The sequence below is a fragment of the Desmodus rotundus genome, chromosome 13, assembly GCF_022682495.2.
Source record: "Desmodus rotundus isolate HL8 chromosome 13, HLdesRot8A.1, whole genome shotgun sequence".
NCBI classification, from domain to species: domain Eukaryota; kingdom Metazoa; phylum Chordata; class Mammalia; order Chiroptera; family Phyllostomidae; genus Desmodus; species Desmodus rotundus.
Genome location: NC_071399.1, coordinates 86,541,502 through 86,554,010, shown reverse-complemented (window position 1 = coordinate 86,554,010; position 12,509 = coordinate 86,541,502). Strand labels below are relative to the sequence as shown.

The 12,509-nt window shown below is 46.3% G+C and overlaps 1 protein-coding gene across 1 annotated transcript in view; it reads left to right on the top strand.

Annotated features, from left to right (window-relative positions):
* The window catches only part of ABCC4 (ATP binding cassette subfamily C member 4 (PEL blood group)), a 215,936-nt gene that overhangs the window by 124,470 nt on the left and 78,957 nt on the right, over positions 1 to 12,509 (top strand). The window contains exon 20 of the mRNA XM_053916440.2: positions 5,189 to 5,268. Within this exon, the coding sequence (XP_053772415.1) occupies positions 5,189 to 5,268 (80 nt within the window). The remainder of the gene's footprint in view (positions 1 to 5,188; positions 5,269 to 12,509) is intronic.

Sequence of the window (12,509 nt, the reverse complement as noted above, 5' to 3'; positions counted from 1 at the left end):
CCCGTTGAAGGCTATCTATTAAATCAAATGTCATCTCTTATGTGTTTTGGCCTTTAAGTTCTAGGAGGAATTCTTGGCTTTGGAGGAAGTCTATAAACCTAGGCCATGGGTAGGCAGAACTGTGCCTCAGCATCTGGTACCTACAGCATGACTATCAGCGCCTTGCCTTTCCTCCCGTCCTTCTCACCCGCCCTGGTTGCCTGCTCCCTAATCCCCGTGTGATCTGTCTCTGCCCCGCCCCTGCCCCTTGCTTCTTTCTCTGCCAGCTGCCACCTACCCAGCACCTGGGGACTACGGTCCCCTCGCCCCACTTTCCCCTCTTTTAGACTCGTGCTTCCCTGCCATTGCGCCAGCTTCTGTAAATCGCTGTGCCCTAACTCCGTCTGCAGCTGCAAACTTCAAATGCCCTTTGAAGGGGCCCAAATAAATCGGTTCAACAACACCAGGGAAGTGGCGAGAGTGGGATGAACCAGACACTGCATGTTGCAACATGAATTTCCCCGGAAAGCAGCCGCCGACAGGAGGCTGTGTGAAATATCAAGCCCTGGAAATAGGGACTGAAATTGGAAAACAAACCATTTGTTATGTATGGCAGAAGGGCTTGTTTTATTAATTCATTCAAAGTATGCTCTAGTGCCTTCTCTATACCAGGCATTGGTCCAGGCACTGGGGAAGCATCAGCGAATGAAAGAGGCAGGACCCCTTGTCTTAATTATGCCTTATTCTCATTTAATTTGTGTGAATAAAATGGGACACAAGTGGCCTTCAGCTCTTGGAAGAAAAAAAAAAAGGGCAGTAGTTACACATTTGTAAATGTGACAAGGTCATCATATGAGTTCTTAAGACTCAGGGACCATCATCAGAAATGTCCAGATTCTGCCTTGTTACTCAGACTGTTGTCCCTGGACCAGCAGCTTGGGCATCACCAGGGAGCTGTGAGAAGCACAGAACCCCAGGCCCTACCCAGAGCTCTTGAGAACGTACATTTTAACCAGATCCCTGGGGGGTTTGCATCCAGTTTCAAGTTTGGGAGGCGTGGCTTTTATGAGGATCAGGCTCGTTCTGACCCGATGCCCTTCGGGTCCTCAGGAGCCCTGGGCATCCTGGGATGTTGGCAGACGTGGTTGCAGATCAGAGACTCGAGTCTTGGGAGGACCTGTCGTGATCAGAATTCACCTTTCCCGTTGTGTCTCCAAGCTGAGGGATGATGGTCACTGAATAGGTTCCAGGGCTCACAGTCTTCCTCCAGTAAGAGCTGCTTTCTAAACACTGATGTTGCAGATGTGTGTGTTTCCGTGTCAGGGTCCCTCTGCGCCCATTCCCCTCATGAAAAATGAAGCCGAAAGCCTGAGTTTATGGTGTTTAGCAGGTTCCGTTTTGAGGGCCCACCACCTCAGGCATTTTGCATTTTGTTACAGGTGTATGTGAAATGTGGTCCGTGTTTACAGAGGGTGTGTGATCTGGATGTATATTCAAGACAAATAGACATGAAAAGCCGTCAAACCTCGGCGATGTAGTCTGAGATATAACCAGACTCCAGGGGAAACCTGGAAGCAAGCTGAAACAGTCCCTCATCAAAGTCAGAGAAACAGTGCCTGTAAACACGAAAATCGCTCTGTCTTGGCTGAGAGTAGATTGAGGCCTAGCTGAGGCCCTTGGCAGTTGCAGTCTCCTCGGTCCTCGTCACTAAAATAAAGCTGGAGGTTCGAGGCCAGCATGGGGCAGCAGAAAATGTCACAAAGCGTGGTGACATAAAAGCCTAGCGTTTGGGGGTGGAGGAGTGCACCTTGAGGAACCTCAAGGAGCCCCACACGACAACAGCATCATGTTTAAGAACAGTTAAACTATGGCTCAAATATTAGTTCTGGGTTGTTGTAAAAGGAGGAGTTTATGCTCTATCTTTTCTTTAAGAAGACAAAAGTCTGTAATCCACATGGGGTGGTTTCTGCCAAAATGATTAAAATCAAGAGTTTGTTACTTAAAGGGCTAATGAGTGATTTGGAAATTTTACTTTCTAAAACCCATTCTCCATCTGATTTTCTTCAGCAGTCTCTTTTTGAACATGTGGCAATTTGTTCTGATCAAGGCTTTTGGGCTGCTAGGGGCAGCACTTACCTGCGTTAGCTCCGTGAGGAGGGCTTGGAAGCCCTCTCTGTACGGGCTCCTCCTGGGAGCAGGGTGGTGGGAGGGGCCCAGCAGTAAGGGAGAAGAGGGGGTTTCCAGAGCCCTGCGAACTTGGCCTCCATTCCCTCTTCTGCCTCACTCTTCAAGGCACCTTTGTAAAATCTCAGATCTTCACCAGACCAAGTTTGGAAATTACTGTCCCTGCCACGTCCCTGAAAGCTCTACAGTCCGGGAACAGTAATGTGACTCACACCTTGCACAGGTGTGCTGCTCTACATCTTAGAAGGTGCCTTCATAAGCATATCTTTTATCCTCATAATCTTTTATCCTGTGAGGGATTCGGGCCAATCTTACCACCTCTGTTGTACAGATAAGGGATTTGTGTCCCAGTGGAGGTTGGATGGGTTGCTTGCAGGCCTGTGGCTACTAAGTGCCAGGGGAGGACAAGGACTCTGGCTTTTCCAGGGATGGTTTCCTAATTCCTGCTGCTCTCAATTTCGTGACCTTCTTTAGCAGCCCTGTGCTGACAGCCTACTCCACCTGCAAGGCGGTGGGAATGCTGAGCCCGAAGACTTCTGCAGCTCCTGCTCCTCTTCTCACGCTGCTGTGTGCGGAATTAGTTTGTGCAGAATGATGCGCGCAGTCCAGACTGGCTCAGCTCCCTGCATGGCTCCCCTGTGTGCACCGAAAGCTCGGTCTAGCACGGTGGTCGGAAAAGGGGCTGGGTCCTCTGGTCACAGCGAATCCCCCTTCACTCTGCGTCTCTGGGGATATCGTAGCAGGAGCCACATGTGTGTGAAGGGAATTTATCATAAGGATTTCATTTGGAAGACCTTTGAGAAAAACTTCCTAACTACCGAGACCGTGACCTTGAAATTATGACAGTCTATCGCAAAGCCACATGAACTATTCTGCAAACACCACTCATTCTCGTACTTGTTTCTTAGAGCAAGGAAGTGACCATTGAACCTTCTAATCTCACATCGTCTATAGCCCTCTCACTGGCGAATGCGAGTTTGGTTTTTGACCGTCTTTGACACTCAGTTCAGCGATGGCGGCAGCCTTGGTAGGAGAGGGCGTTTCTCCGTTGTGTTTTCCTTGTGTGTTATACTCGTGGCCAACCGTGCTGTCTCTGACCTGAAGACACTCATGCGGGGTCCAAGGTAAAGGGGGTGGTTTCACATACTCTTCATCTCTGTGTCCCTTTTCTTTCTCTCTCTCTCTTTTTTTAATTGAAGATTGCTTTCAGCATTTTGTAAGCTGAGCCATACTTACAGTGCTTCTGAATCCTGCATATCTGAAAAAGTGCTTTTCTATTGAAGAAATAACAAGCATCTAAACTATGTTTTGAACATCTTTTTGATGTATTTTCCTCATTTTGCTATTGGTACTTTGAGAAGTTAAAAAGTAGGTAGGCCACAGAATCTGTAAGAACATGGCAGACGTGGCCCATCCAGTGTTCACACTCCAAAAGCACTACTGATCGGACAATAAGCCCTGGTCTGGGACCAGCGGGAGGATGTCGCCTGGGAGCCTGGTAGAAAAGCAGAATCTCAAGCTCCACCCGAAGGCTCCTGAATCGGAATCTGCATTTTGGTCAGCCAACCAGCTGACGCCGTCTGGTAGACTTCCCCAGGCAATGTGCGGCAGAACCCCTGAGTAATGGTGATTTTCTCTCCTTGAGTCTTTGGTTTTGGTTTTGAGCATCTGGTTGGCGTGGCAGCTGGTTCTTTTATACGCACGAGCCCGTTTAATCCTCAGACTTACCCTCTAAAGAACGGTTGTCACTGGGGCTGCCAAAAGTGTCACCAAAAGACCGTTTCTGAAGTCTGTGTATCTGAAGCCTGAGACAGGAGAATCGAGGCCCAGCTTGTTGAGGCGTGGCCTGGCCAAGTGTGAAAGCCTCCAGTGGCTCCAGCTCCTCGCTCTGGCACAGCCTGTGCTTGCTGGCCAAGCCCGGGCGCTTTGTGGGAGGATTGCAGAGGCAGCATTTCTCGGGCCGTGGAAGCTCTCAGCTCCCAGCCTCTCGCCACGTGTGATCCAGGGGGTGGCTTGGTAGGAAGGGCCTTGGGAGGAAGTCACCTCTGACTAACTCTAGGAGGAGCGTCCTGCATCTGTCTCACCTTCATCTAGTTTCTTAAAGCATCAATTACAGAAGTTTAGGGCCTAGAGAGACACATTTCTCAAGAACTGCCCCACCAAAATAGGCTCTGTATGTTTGTGCGTCTGGCTTCAATTTTTTTTTTTTTTTTTTGCATCGAATCATTTGAAAGACTAGATATTTATTAGAAATTAGTTCACGCTTCTGAGTCTGAAGCCTGTAGGATATGCTGTTTTCTTGGATTCTGAGGGGGGAAATAAAGTCAGTGATAAGAAATGATCTTTGGTCATTGGATAATTCTGTTTTTCTGCCTACATTCCTCTTGTCTGCTTGGATGTTGGAGTCAGTCCGTGTTTGTCATACCCGGTGCACTTCTGAAAATAACAACCTGTCCCCCCACAAATAGACTTGCAACTTGAGAATGGCAGGATTCCAGATCTCCCCGAAATCTGAGGTGCTATGAACCATCCTGGGGAGGGGGACAAAAAAGAAATAAAGAGTTTATAACCACAATTATTTAAAAAGTACCGCATAGCAAAATCAATTCTGATAACAGAAGCGAAATTAGTGTAACAATTAGGATCAACTTGTGTATTTTCAATGCAGTTGTTTATTTACATACTTAGCACTTGCACTGAAGTGTGAGGTGGGTCTGAAAGGAGGGAACCTTCTCAAATCCACTGATGCTTCCAGATGCTGTCACAGACGTTTTCCCCCCAGTCTTTTAAAAATCGTGACCAAACTTCAGCTCCCTGCCCACTGCCGTTTGTGGTGTTTGCATTCCTCTTTAGGTACCATTCTGTTCTCTTTTTCTTTACCACTGACATCAGCTAATTTCATATGAATGTGTTATGTATTAAATACATATGCATTTAAAATATTGTTTTGATTTTGCCTGTGAGTTGTTTCTCTTAAAGGACCTATCTGGGGAAATGAGTAATTTCTCCTGTCCTGTTCTTGCAGGAAGAATTTTAAATCGTTTCTCCAAAGACATCGGACACATGGATGACCTGCTGCCCCTGACATACCTAGATTTCATCCAGGTAACACAGCAGTGATGTCAGGTTCTCCAATGGAAAACAGAAGTTCCTCATTTTTCTGGGGGCCGCCCATTGGGGGCTCAGGGTGGGCCTCGCAGCCTGGCCCAGTGTCGTGTTATCTGCACAAAAGGCCGTGTTTGTCCAGGAAAGGTGTGGCGATGAGTCGGAGGCTAAGTTAACATGAGTAATGCCTCGTGTGTAGGAGTGGCTACACAGTCCTGTCAAAGTTAGTTCAAAGCAGCTACATGCTGGGTAAGTGGTTCTCCATCTGCCTTCCAGGTATCTGGCGCGAAGTTCACTTGACTGTGAGCACATTTCATAATATAGAAACAATCACCTCTCACGGAAAGATAGCCCAGATTAGCTAAATTATGCATTGTATTACCACAAAGGAAAAATATTTACTGCACCATTTTCTGTGGATAAAACCAGGTGTGGTTACTCACAAAGAAAAGATTAGTAATAATAAGGTGAAAATAATACTTTGTTAGCAAGGACAATGGAGAGCAGTTACTGCAGATGCAAAGCCTTTAAAGGCAAGCCTGATGAAGCCAATAATAATTCGAGTACAGGATCAAAGTCATCTCAGAAAATGTCTTTTTTTGTTTTTCTAGGCAGCTTTTCTTTCACCTGTAGATTGCCCTAAGTCTTAAGGTGTCTTTTTTAAGGAAAACCAACAATCCCACAGAAATACCTTCCATGAGGCATTTGCTTTGTCTGTGAACTTGAGGTTTTGAAAGAATACTGTTGGGTCATCTCGTCTCTCATCCCCTCAGTCAATGTGGTTGCTCATCTGCGATGCTTTTTTCTGTTGTTTGATTCTGTCTCCTTTTCGGTGATTCAGGCCGGGGGACTTTCTTCTTCATCTCCAAGTGTTTATTTTGGAAATGAAATGCATTAAGCAAAGGCTGCACGTACTCGAAAGTCGCAGCTGCTGTTGCTAGGACTTCATGAACCTTTCCACTTTTCCCAAGTGCCAGTTCAGAGCAGTCTCATCGTGAGCTCACTTGAAGGCCAGGTAGGAGAAATGCCACAGTTAAGGGTGTGCAGTGATGAAGGCTGGGTCCTGATCGTTCCTCCTCCCTCCTTTTTATCACTTCTGGAGCCACAGTGATAAAAGGAGCCAGAATTGCTCAATTTGGAGAGTTAGCTATGTCAAAAGAAAGTCAGGAGTAGGCCTGAGATGATTACGGGCATCCCTGTCAGTCACACGGAAACGCAGCAATGAACATCTGACTGCAAACAGCCCAGCCCACGGGCAAGGGCGTCTGCTGTTGACCGACGTGACGGAAGCCGGGACTCAGGCAGAGTACTTCTGACTGCAAGCAAAAATTTGCTGTCTGATTTTCTTTTCTCTCCTGCAGACTCATTTTTATAAATGTGTCCTGCTGGGTTTAGCTATGTAATTTATCCCCAAGAAGCAATCTCCCACTAAAACAATGTCACATTTTGACGTGATTGTTAATTACTCTGAAAGATTCTGTGAAAGGTCCCTTTTCTTTGCAGCTGGAAGCTAGGCCAAGGTTGAGTTTCCAAAGCTGGCTGGCTTGGGTTTAGCACGTAGTTAGCTAAAATATGTCATACACGTATTTTTCCATGACAGATGGAGAGACGGGGCTAGGTGCTACCTGATTTTAGTATAAAACATTCTCAGATGAAGAGAGAAAATTCTAGGCTCACTGTGCTTTTCTTTAACCTGTGAGACAAGGTTTTTGTTTTGTTTTTCTTTTCATTCACTCCCTTAATCTTGGTGAATCTCACCATTGTTGAATACCAGTAGTCCCAATTAGCTGATTTCTTGAATCTAACAGCAAAGGTAAATCTCCGTGTTATTGTCTCTAAGAAAGGAGCTTTGTATAAAGGGTAACTCAGTTATCAGTTATGATAAAGATCTGTTGTCACTTGTTTTGTTTGCAGGTGTCTTTAATAAGGCTTCCCATAATCCCTTCAGGAAGAAATATTTTCTTCTTTTAAAAATAGTATTAGCTAAATATAAAAGCTCTGATCCCTGCCATTGTTGCTGATTCTTTGAGGGACATTTCCCAACATTCATTGTTTAAATGGTTGTCAGGAGGAATCAAGTGAAACTTCAGAAACAATGCGGAAACTGGTTCGTCTTACTCTGTGGAAGCCTTTCTCCAGAGGATTTGCGTTCAGTGAGCGAGCGAGGAGGCTTCTTTGACTGAGGTATCACAGGGATCATTCTGAAGTTTTGGGGCCTGTTGCATTATTAGCAAGCAAAGATTTTTATGAAAGCCACAAAAACGAATTTAACTTGCCCTCAAATAAAGGCCGACAAAAATCAAAATGTAAATTGATTTTTTTTTTTTTTAAGTCGGCTAGGACTCTAAGGATGAACACGACCTGGTGGTGTTCTGGGACTCTTAATGGAATCATGTAAACTTAAAATAAACACTATTATGTTTAGCACATAGAATGAAAACTAATTTTCCAAATCAAATACATTATATTCAATTCATTTTCCCCAATCAACCAAATGTTTAAAACCTGTTAGTTATAACAGCCATCTTCTGGAAATTAATTCGAAGCCTATTAGCTCTGCTAGCTGAGCCGGATGAAGAGGGTTACTTGTTACATTTTTAATAGGCTCCCGAATTAAAGCAAAGCAAGGTCAAAATGACAATCAGCTTGGCTCACCTCAGCGTTGTGCTTAAGAAATTGATCTAGTTTGGAGGGGTTTTTTTTGCGGGGGGAGGGATGTTAGTATTTTAAAGGAAACGTGGTCTACTTTGCGTCATCTGCTCATAAATAAATGTTTGAAGTTGAAGTACTAGTCAGGTCCAGCGTGCAGGGGTCAAGAGCGTCACCTGTGTGAACCACAGCTCCCTCTCCAGGGCTTGGCAGTAGGAAGTGGGAGTGACTTTTGTCGGGCTCATCTGCCCTTCTGGAGACTTGTGTTAGCCCCTTTCAGAGTTGAGAGTGGGAATGTCCTCGTGAATTTATCCTTGGGGTTCTCTTGCGGAGAAAGTGGCCCTTACCAATCTGCGTATCTAGTATTCTAAACCAGAAAGAGTGTGGCGGGACTTTTAGTAACAAATTGGAAGCAAACCAAAATCCAGAGCTTAGATGTCGTCATGAATACGGAGTTAAGCTCTCCACTTCTCAGAATTTTCAAACTCATTAAACTGTCGTGTTCAATTTTTTCCCCCCTTCCTAAAAGTATGCATAGGCTCATGCTTTTCTGGAGAATTAAAATCAAATAGATGCAGAACGAATGTAGTCGCATTTATTCATGTGAACTTTTTAATCCAGAGCATGCATGTTTGGTTCCTTTTTCTGTAAGACAGATCGTTTTTTTTGGCTTTGTAAGTAACAGTTCAGAACCGTGGACCACTGGATTAGAGCTGCACTGTGCTTCGGCACTTCTGAGGCTTGAGAAATGCAGGGGGGAGACCAGCGAGCACTGCCCGCCAGTCTGAGCTGTGATGGCTGGAGCTGGTACACTCCGTGGGAGCCAGTCGGAAACCGGGGGCACAGTTTTAGTGCTCCTCTGACCAAATGCCTGAGACAGGAAAATTCTCTTTCAAATGCGAGCAAATTTGCTGCCAGATAAAAGTTATTCACCACCTAGCTTTCTCCCTGGGCCTTCAACGAAAGATTTGTATTTGTGTGGAGGGTCGTTTGTGCATTTTATTTTTTGTTGTGTTTTGTTTTCTCTTCTTGTTGGAGAGTTAACGGCTCATCCATGCCAGTACGGTGCAGTGACACAGCTACTTCTGCAAACGTGTGTCAGGCACCGTCGTCCTGCATTCAGGTGAGGAGGCTGCAGGAACGGTGGGGATGACGTGCGGGATTTTGTGGCTGAACTGGCACAGGTACGGAACAGTAGTGCAGGTAGAAAAACCAGTTTAAAATAAGAATTTAAAATGTGTTTATTGATTTTAGAAAGAGAGGAAGAGCGGGGAGGAAGAGAGAGACAGAGACAGAGAGGAACATCAATGTGAGACACCCCGCCTGGGGATCAAACCTGCAACCTGGGTCTGTGCCCTGACCGGAGATCGAACCCCCAACCCTTTGGTGTACAGGACGATGCTCCAACCATCTGAACCACCCTGGCAAGAACAGAAAGACCAATTTTTGACTGGGAAAGCATTTGGGAAGGGCAGGCCAGAAGCGAGGGAAGGTTTGAACGTATCCTAGAAGAGAAATGATTTACACAACACAAAATAACGACAGTCTGCAGGTCCCCTCGGGGCTGCCCTGGGCTTATCAGACAAGTTAGCCAGTGGCTGGCGGTATGTAGCTGGCTTATCAAAGGGTTGTTCAAACACGTTTTGTTTGTTTGCATTTTCAAAAATCATGACAGCCCTGAGTATCAGCAGTAGTTTTAAAACCAAGTCACTTGAGCTAGATCGTAGTTCTTCGCACGTTAAAACTAAGTATCTTTATGAAAACAGGAATTAAGGTACAAGTAGTAAAAAGGTCTTCATCTAGACCTCAGATAGGAGATACCTTTGACTAGCACTTGGGCCTCCCAACACTTGTGTATTTCAGTAAGCAAACAAACAAGAACATACAGGTGCTAATTCAAACGGGCATTTTCTAAGTGTCTCAACACCATAGTGCAATATACAGCAGCATAAATCTAGTTCTTGGTTGTTTTAAAACTGATTGATTTAATTAATAGAGTTGCCATATACATGTAATATTTGTAGCATTTTACATTTAATTTTATTAATGATTAAAATTAATTTCATGATTCATAATTTTAACAATACAGCCCAACATGTTTCTAATATTTGATGGCCAGATGTGTTGTTTTATGAATATATTTGCAACTAGATATATCATGGAAAATCTTGAAGTTTCTCCCAAGAGGAAAGCCATTATTTCTCTTATAGATCTGTGACATGTGGACTTGTAATTCTTTCGGTTATTTCTCATTCCTGTAGCATCTTCCTTTTTGTATTTCCCACCATCTGTTTTTTCAGCTTTTATTATGTGCCGGGATGTGGGGATAAAAGAGACAGAGGCCTTTTCTTGTCCGTCCGACAAGGATTTATTGTCCTCTGTGCCGGGCGCCGTGTCAGGCTGGGCTGTGTGGAGTCGAATGAAGTTTCACCTCTGTCCTCCATGAGGCACACCGTCCTGGAGGAGACAGACAGAAAGTCAGATAAGCTATAACAGGAAGGAGGCTGTGTGGGAGGATGGGTAAGGCTTTAGCATGAGACAGATCTGATGAAGCTCTGCCGTTGGTTATCTTGAGGGCGTTGGGGACCCCCTGGCAGAGGCCCCTGTGGGTGGTTGGAAGTTTGGGTCTGGTTTGAAGACAGTGGCCTGGGATGAGAGTGGAACCCATGTGTTCTTCACTGAGTGGGTAGTTGTTGAATCTCTGAGGGTGGATGAGAGTGCCCAGAGAGAGGGAGGCATTTTTAGGGGCCAGGATCAGAACTCCATGGAAGCCTCGATATTTACTGAGAAAACAGAGTTCAGGGGAAGGGGGACAAGCAGAGGAAACAAAGAATGAACAGCAAAAGCGAGAGGAGGAACCGTATGGAGGAAACTGAAGGAGGACGGGTGTGCTAAAAGCAAAGGAGAGGGTCAGCGGCCAGTTGTCGATGGGATTTGGCAATTAGGAGGTGTCTGGGGGCTGCTGGGGCAGGTTGGGGGCAGCAGGAAGCCACATTGCAAAAGCTGAAAACCAAAGAGGAGTGGAGGGAGCTGAGATGGGGGCAGACTGCTCTTGGAAGGGCTCTGACTCGGAGGCCAGGCCCATGTGGAATGTAGGGCTTGGGGAGGTGTCGCTGGGTTGTTGGGTGTTGTAGTTCATGTGATGATGGTGGTGGTGGGTGGTGTAGCCCTCTCTCCTCCCTCCGTGCAGTAAACGAGGACCAGAGTTGAGGTCCTCAGATGCAGTGGTCAGTAAGGCCTGGAGCCCTGGCCTCCTGGTGGGGATGGGGGTGGGGGATTGTCCAGAAGTTAATCCCTGGCTGAGTTTGGCAGGCTAGAGCGCCACAGAGGAAGTCCTGGAAGGCCAGCTGAGGGTGGGTGGGTACTACAGGCATTCAGAGAGCAGGTCAGGGAGGGTGGCAAAGCTTCTAGGAAGTGACCTTTGACCCAAGGTAAGAGGAAAAGTCACAGCGGATGCTGCCGGAAGCCACATTTGCACTTGGGAACCACTCTCTTCTCCCTGTCATCAGCTGAGAGTGGGGTAGAAGGGGGAGGCGCTTCTGGGGGGAGTCGTTCAGTTTTGTTTGAAAGCATACAGTTGGTGCAAAGTGTGTTGGAACTCATTTTTCATGATTCTGCTTTTTCTTTGCTGTATCTGATAAACCTTAAGAGGTACTTGATCATTTTAAATGTTATTTTAATTCTACTTCTAAAGTGTTTATTCCATATACTTTTCCTCAGCCTACTCCTTCCCATTCCCTTCAATGAGATGTCAGATCACTTATTTACCATTTTGTAATCCTAAGAAAGGCCTGCCTTCCATGAGTTCTTTGTTTCCCCTGCCTTTGCCTTATGAATACTGGGGGGCACAGACTAACCCGACATGATCCTCTGAGATCAGCAGACACCTTTGTGCCTTGCTCCCAGATGCCAGGCCACCTTGCTGATTTTGGAACTTGAGTATATTTTCTTCCCTGAACCAGAGACTGTGATACGTCCTAGATGGGCAAGACCCTTCAAGGGATCATCAGATTCCCATTTCCTCTGAGGCTGGCTGGGGAGCAGGGGGACTCACATCCTTCTCTCGCAATGTGACACTGTCTGAGACGACATGTCTCAGTAGACTTGTTTTGCGTCAGTTGCTGGTGATCTGTGTCACAAAGGAGCCCAGGCCTCGAGAGTGAGACTCCGATTTCCTAGCCCTTTCATCTCTCTACAGCTCCTGCCAGACTGCCTGTTGGCGTGCTCCTGTGTGTGCGTGCACACCTTTAGTTCCTCCTCAGATCAATTCTCCATCCTTTAGGGACCAGCAAGTCTCTCTTCCCTGTTCGCGAAGGATCACTCTGTTCTGCAGTAAAATAAACCCTGTGCCCTGCGAAAAGAAGGGGCCCTACCACGATGGGCCTCATTGTGTGCTGGGCATTTTTCAGCCTCCCTTCCAGCTGGTCAGCCAGCCTCAGTATTTGGTGAGCACTTTCTGTGTGCCAGGCACTTTCCAGGATGTGCTGTGTGGAGCTGTGTGCTGGGAATTGGCCTCTGGGAGTTTGCAGTCCAGGGCAGGAGACTGATAGGAAACGGGTGAGTTTCTATCATAGTCCTGGTGGCTGCTAGCG